The following is a 7,043-nucleotide window of genomic DNA, read 5'->3' as shown; positions in this document are numbered from 1 at the left end:
CGAGTACAAGGAAGTGTCGCCAAAGAGCGATTCAAATGAAGTAAAATAAAAGATGTATTCATATCTCATTTGTGACAGTTAAAAACATTTTTTTATTTGTATTCGTCCTCACCAGTTACAGAATTAAAACTGTAGCTCGTCAAACTCAACAGAACCCTTTCAGTGCTGAGAGAAATCTGTTTATTACCAACAGGCAACAGTATACATTAAAATATTGTGTACAAGTCTTCATACACATTTTTGACTTTTCTGTTTTTCTTTTTCTTTTTTAAACAATTGAAGCATTTGTGTGATGCACATGGAAGAATCTGCCAATCAGGAACATAAAAAACAGAAAAGTAAGTGCCAGTGATTTCCTCTCATCACGACAAAACAACACACTTTGAACACGCTCTTGGGGGTTCCTGGAGTCTTCTTTAAGTTGGTGGCATTCTCAAAACCTGTGCTGTGTATCTTGTCTCAGAGGGTTTACTTGAAGAAGCACAGTAGCATACTTTATGGATGTATTCATACATGCCATTTTCCTTGTCTCTTGATTTGACATGCCATCATGTGAGCTTGCTAACAATGGCTTGGTTGAGAGAGTTCAGCTGATTTGTCCATTTGTCTAAAGCTGTGTAGCGAGCCCCTCCTCTCTTCTGGTAGTCCAATTCTAGTAGCTGGTTGACTTGGTCAATTCGGCCATGGATTGTGCTGAAAGAGAGAAAGAAGTGAAGTAAGCATTTAAGCCACATATATTGCAATAAAAACACAACTTAATTCTCCACACAATTTAGCCAAGCTATGATATTTGAGCCTTGAATTGCCGTTTCAACTGTTGCTTGTCTTCTTGTAGTTACAACTGTATATCTGATTTGCTAAATTATGGGATAATGCAGTAAAGAAAGTCAATGAGACCGAGAACATATTTGGCATAATTTATTGAGAACGCCTAGTACTGAAAATCACAAAAATAATCTTGACTGGTCAACTGTTTTTTAAACATTGATGTCTGTATTAAAACAACAAACTATATTATTTTTTTTCAAAATGAGTGGCAATAATAGAAAATAAAAAAAGAATCTCTTTAACATGTCAGAGCATGACATTGCCCTCAGCAGTACATCAGAATAACCTGATGTTTTCCCTTCCTAATGAATGTTATTTACGTCAGAGGAAGAACAGCTGGGATGTGTGACTGTAAGTTGCTATGACAATCAATATCAATATGACACTCAATCTAGGACAAGATGTAATTAAAAGTGCCAACTCATTCCGCCCGACTCTCTTAAGCCAAAGAATGCGATGAATGAGGAACTACATCCATTTACAGGAAGGGAGCTATTTATTTCTCTGACTTGTCAGCAGGCACATGGGAGAGACACTTACTTGTCCAAGATGCACTGCACCAGCAAACTCTCCACATCACACACATCGATGTTCAGCTCCTGAAACACAAGAAGAAAAAAAAGACAAGACTTATCTTCACATCTGTAAAGAAGTATGTCAACTATTATGATTTAACATGGAAGGACGCACAAAATCCAACACACTGCAGATTGTAAATGTTGTGCTAGATGTGTTGCAAAAGACCTGTGGAGACAGTCTGCCATGTCTATGTGAACTACAGAGTATATAAACAAATAAAGAGAACGTGTTGCAAAAGCATGAACAGATACCATCCATGTACAAGCATTGTTGTTGACTGTCATGGGACTGAGCGATGAGCCCATGACGCGAGTGAATTACTTCCTGCCTTGTTGACGCCCGTTCTTTTATTACAGTAAATCGAAGACACTTCCGTGTGGGAAAACAAGCTCATCAATGTGCTTCCTTCCAATGGTACTTTCTCATCATTGACATGACCATGACACAATACAAAACAAAAAATGGAAACAATCCACACAAAGTCACATGGCACCTAATAACATTCCATGAAAATGCTCTCAGAGAGGAACGACAACATAGAAAGTCACCGGACAGGATGTGTTCTGAACACATGGACTTACCTTAGAAATGAAAGGGATGTGTATTCTCGTGTACGGTTTGATGAGTTTGATAAGTACTTGAGTTCTAATGTTCCGCAGGAGCTCTGAAACACACAAAAAAAAAAAATCAATGATAATCTTTTCTCAACGTTCCTCCAACACATTTATATCAACGCATGTGGACTGCAGTCACGTTCGCCAACTCACCTTCTATGTGCTCTCTAATGAAGGGGTCGTCCATTATGTTACTGTGATTCGTTTTCAAGATTTTCTCAAATTCAGTGATGTCATTGTTCTGGTAGGCGCTGTAAAAACAAAATAAATCAGTGTTGTTACACCACATACAATGCGTTTCCGTGACCTACAAGAAAACTCATCCTGATAGCTGTCTAACACATTTCAAAATATGAGATTTTTTTTGTAAACACTATTCTTATTACAGTTTTGGAGATTCTGTTCTTAGTTTCTTGTTTATGCAATAAAAATGTCTAATATATGCATGGAAACTGAGCAAATATGGGACAGTGCCAGTTATTTTTGTCAGCATGAGGACAAAGGAGAGCAGACAATGAGGTCTCGGGAAGACATAAGTCATAAACCATACTTTATACGAATACTGTGAAATGCACACCAATCTTGACAGGGCACTGTTTAACTGTTACGAATTATATTAAGGCCACCATTGTTGTTCATGTATGATTTTGTACAAAGATGAAATAGGAAAAGGGATCCATTAAAAATGTGAACAAACATGACGCCTCAAACTGCATTAGTATGCAACTGGGACACAGGGAATGAGAAGCTCTGCTGAAATACTGACCAAAGGCCATACAAGAGATACCAATACATTCAGCACTTATTTCTAGCACTCTTGGTCTCTTTTAACAATAACGTTTTCCTCATCAACTTTGTTGTGATAGATAAAGATGCAGCACGCAAAGCACAGTCAAGTTCATGTAAAGTGTGCCGAAGGCATGCTGGCACAAACCCAGGGTGCACTTGAATAAAAACTGAGATTCTGGAGGATTAATTATCACACTAAATGTGTGACTTGTTAGGGACTGGTCATAGCATGTTGCACCTCTCCTTTGCTTCTCTTTTAAAAGTTGTTCTCGCCTCACAAAGACTTATGGATGCTAAGTGATAGAGTGGGTGGCTTAGTGACTCTGTCAAACAAAGGTTTACAACTGAATGTATGGAACAGCGATCAGACAGGTCAACTATATCCTCGAAGCCTATTGTTTTAAAATAAAGGGAACCACAAAGTCTTTATCCAAATGATTATGTTATAAATAATTGAGGTGCTTATATTTTATTTATTCACTTAGAAATAGTTTCCTCAGTCAAGTGGTCTCACTATTGTTGTTGCTTGTCCATTTCTGCTGCTTTGTGAAGCTGTGGCCATCAAGTTGGTATAAAGCTCCGAATTAATTTAGTGAGTAAAAGTAGAAATAATTGGCAATGCTATATAGCAAGACAAAATAAATACATTGATGTATGCTTACCTGACTAAGTTTGTCATTGCTAGGATTTCTGGGTCATTTTTGTATGGTTTGGCCTGTGGAAGAAAAACATGAAAAGTTACATCTGGCACTAAAACTTAAATAAATACGTTCAGCAAGTGATTCTGATTAGACTTTCCGGCTGTGCTTTATCTAAAAATTCAACTGCAACCTCCACAAATGTATGTGGCAACCACAAGTCTGTGTCAAGTCGTGTTTCATGTTCTTACATACAGTGTATGCAGAGTTATTAAAAGTAAACATTTCCAACAGTAAAATGGCTTTCATACCTCTTGTGAGTCAAAAGGGTTTATTCCGGACTTCATCAGCATGTTGGCTAGGACCAAGTACTTCAGGCATGTCGTCCTTCTTGGGCTGCCGGACTCGTCATAGTTTTTAAAGGCCTCAAAGAAGTCTGTGTGAGCTTTCTCAAACTCCCCCTCTCTCAAGTGCATCTTCCCACCACACTCTGGTCAGGAGCAAACAAGCACAGGTCATTCAACAGACAGTGATGTCAGTACTTATAGTGCTAGTCATGCTTAGCACAAAGCTAGACAACTGCATTACGAATGAAGGAGATATGTGCAGCAATAATACCTCTGATAACTCCCATTATGAGCGGGTGAGGGATGGCGGATTTAATGTGAAGCGACTGCTCATACAGGGCTTTCAATTTCTTGTTGTTTTTTTGTGCCGTGTACATCTGGATCTCCAGAGCATAAATCTCCAACAGCTGTGTGCCTTTCTTCAGGTCATCCTCTCCATCATCCGTCTGTAGTTGATATCAATATAGAACAACCACTTATTGGATAAATATCGTGATCAAATCTACATATTATATACATTCACACCTGATAAAAAGACATCATAAATGGTGATACTGATACACTTTACTAATTATATAGGCTTGAATGACCAAATAATCAACAATTCCACAATTTATTCTAAGACATCTGGAAGGTTAAACCTTTTTTTGTATCAATAGAAACCCCAAAACATATTATTGCATATACAGATAGAAAAGGAATAAAGACTTTATCTTACTACCTGACATGACTGGTGAAGTTGCCTCAGGATCTTCTGCAGTTTCCCATACTCTTCTCTCTCTAAGTAAAGCTTCCCCAACTGCAGGAGAGGAACAAAGAAAATGAGAATTTGAAACACCTGTTTTACTAGGAAATGATGGTTTAAGACTGCTTTGAATCAGTGGAGTACCCTTGAATACCTTTGTGTTAGTTTTAAACCACAGTCTGTCATTTTTTGCATCCTTCAAAGCATCCAACGTGGTTTCGTAGAACTCCTGTAGTAAGTCCATCTAGCGACACAAGAAATGCATTTCAGAAAGACAGATTCAGAACATCTGATACTGCCACTTGTATTTTTCAGTCTCGTATCGTCTATCCCTACCTGTTTGGAGGTAGAGATGTAGTCCAGAATGGAGTTGATGGACTTCTCCGAGTAGTTTCTGGTGACGGCACTTCTGATGTATGTAAGGAGCTGTTTGTACCTGTTCATCATCTCTGGGAAGTTTGTCTACAGGGTTGAGACATAAAGAAAACAACTTTTCAAGAATGCATGTCTGGTAGGAAAGGTGTAAAAAAAATGATGGCACATGTTGCACAGCCTACCAGCTTGAAGTTGATTTTGATCATCTGTTTCAATGCTTTGAATCCCCATTCTCCTTTTTCACCTTCTAGTTCCAACACCTGAGCACACGATAACACCAAGAGATGTCAGTAAATATTGTGCTTTTTAAATAACTGAAACAAGAACAGATTGCTTTTATTGGGAGTACAACTCCACCTTCTGGAAACTGCTGAGTGCTGCTTTGGGATCATCCTCTTTCAGGGCTTTAGAGTTGTAGTACTGGTTCTCCAGGTCCACATTGGGTTCCGAGTTACTATCCTCTGAGTATTCCTAAATGTAATCACATAATCATGTCAAAGTTCAAATCATAAAATCCAGCTCTAACATACAAGTTACGTTTGCTAACAAAATATACCGAAATGCTTAGCTAGCTAAAACAAACGTGGGGGAAATAGATTGCCCCTGAATATACCGGTTAATTCTACAAGTATGAGCCGTTGAGCTAACGTTAGCCAAAGTTAGCCAACGCCATGGCGTGCTATCTAGCGGGATGGTTTGCTTTTCATGCCAGTAATTGAAACCCAAAGGGCAGCTAAACGCATATAGCCAAAGTTAGCTATCCAGGATGGCTAATGTGTATTAGTATTAGCCAACTGCATAAGGCTAGTGGCTAAAACCAACTATCATTAGCCAGCTAGGAGGCTAAACGTAAGTCATCCGCTGTCAGCTTGATATTAGCCAACAAGCTAACTAAACAGCTAACATTAGCTAGCCCGTACTGTCGACCCTCCACTGTTAGCGCTAAACGGATAAAACGGTTAGAGTATATATGCACAAAGTAATGAAATTGCAGTTACAGATACCAGGTCGTAATCTTCCTCATCGTCGCACATGAAATCGTCCTCCATGTCTGACATCTTGGTGGTCTTCGTTGCTCTTTTTCGGGGACAGTCAGTAGCCCGGCCTGTGCTGTGTTTTGCAGCGATGGTGAGGTGGTGTGTGTCCGGGTGGCGAGAAGCGACAGGCCCGCTGTCCGTCTATAGATGGTGCTGTTGGATCGCCTCAGATCCATGAACAACTGAACATGTTTCACCAGTCCTCTGGATGTTGTGAGCATGGCAATGTTTGATGGGTTATAAAGTGAATGTGATATTAGAATGAGTTTAAGTTACAACTTAAACTCTAAAGATACATTAAATCACCTCATTCACAAGACTATAACACCGCTACACTGTTGTTTGTTGTTGGTTAAATCTTTGCACTCCTGTTTAGTTGGTTAATTTAATATTAACATATACTGTTATTTTTTATTGTACATATTGTGCATTTTTATACCAAATCTTTTATTTTTTACTTTGTTATTTTGATTGCTTACCTGTATCATAATGCTGCAACAAATGTCCCCTTGCAGAATTAATAAAGTATCTATCTATCTATCTATCTATCTATCTATCTATCTATCTATCTATCTATCTATCTATCTATCTATCTATCTATCTATCTATCTATCTATCTCATTAATCTCATTAAATACATTCACTCAATTACTCCATTGGAGGTACCTGCACTTTATTTGGGGTATCTCTATTTAATGCTGCTTTTTTTACTCCAGTGCATTCATGACATATTTAGGGAGTAAATAACTCATTTCCAGATTCAGAATCTGGAAATACAATATGAGGCATTGTTACAGATGAAACTGCATTATGCACATGCATCTGTAACCATTAAACTCCAATATAATACATTATTCTATAAAACTGACAGGGGGTTTTCTGCTGCATAAGAATAAGCTATTTACTTTTAATAATACATTTTTGCTTAACAATGTATTTGTTTTTGTTGATATTGACTTTGAATGCAGGGCTTTTTCTTGTAATGGCTTATTTTTACATTGTGTCATGGCTACTTCTACCTAAATTATGTTAATATGTAAAGACATACCCCTTAGAGTATAGCTCTGCTAAACAGTTATTTGTGTTGGTAG

At 38.1% G+C, this 7,043-nt stretch overlaps 1 protein-coding gene across 2 annotated transcripts; it reads right to left on the bottom strand.

Moving 5' to 3' along the window:
• Positions 1-52: 52 nt before the first annotated feature.
• Positions 53-6,041, bottom strand: cops2 (COP9 signalosome subunit 2). 2 transcript variants are annotated; one of them, XM_079287190.1, is made up of 13 exons: positions 5,920-6,041; positions 5,273-5,386; positions 5,098-5,175; positions 4,877-5,002; positions 4,695-4,784; positions 4,517-4,594; positions 4,067-4,241; positions 3,760-3,938; positions 3,473-3,525; positions 2,175-2,272; positions 1,989-2,071; positions 1,369-1,427; positions 53-693 (listed from the first exon to the last, which is right to left on the bottom strand). In XM_079287190.1, the coding sequence occupies exons 1-13, from the start codon at positions 5,971-5,973 to the stop codon at positions 549-551; spliced, it is 1,332 nt and encodes a 443-aa protein (XP_079143316.1). In that variant the 5' UTR covers positions 5,974-6,041; the 3' UTR covers positions 53-548. The 2 variants fall into 2 exon arrangements, with proteins under 2 accessions (XP_079143316.1, XP_079143315.1); XM_079287189.1 differs by having other exon boundaries at positions 5,914-6,035.
• Between the last annotated feature and the right edge of the window lie 1,002 nt (positions 6,042-7,043).

Source organism: Melanostigma gelatinosum, assembly GCF_949748355.1.
Source record: "Melanostigma gelatinosum genome assembly, chromosome: 2".
Classification (NCBI taxonomy): domain Eukaryota; kingdom Metazoa; phylum Chordata; class Actinopteri; order Perciformes; family Zoarcidae; genus Melanostigma; species Melanostigma gelatinosum.
The sequence above is the reverse complement of the archived record's forward strand: the minus strand, read 5'-3'. Positions and strand labels throughout refer to the sequence as shown.

Coding starts and splice junctions, on each gene's coding strand:
- cops2 (XM_079287189.1), bottom strand. CDS start 5,973: ATGTCAGACATGGAGGACGATTTCATGTGCGACGATGAGGAAGATTAC. Junction 5,387..5,913: donor AAGATTACGACCTGGTATCT/GTAACTGCAATT, acceptor GATTACATTTAG/GAATACTCAGAGGATAGTAA. Junction 2,072..2,174: donor CATTAGAGAGCACATAGAAG/GTGAGTTGGCGA, acceptor TGTGTGTTTCAG/AGCTCCTGCGGAACATTAGA.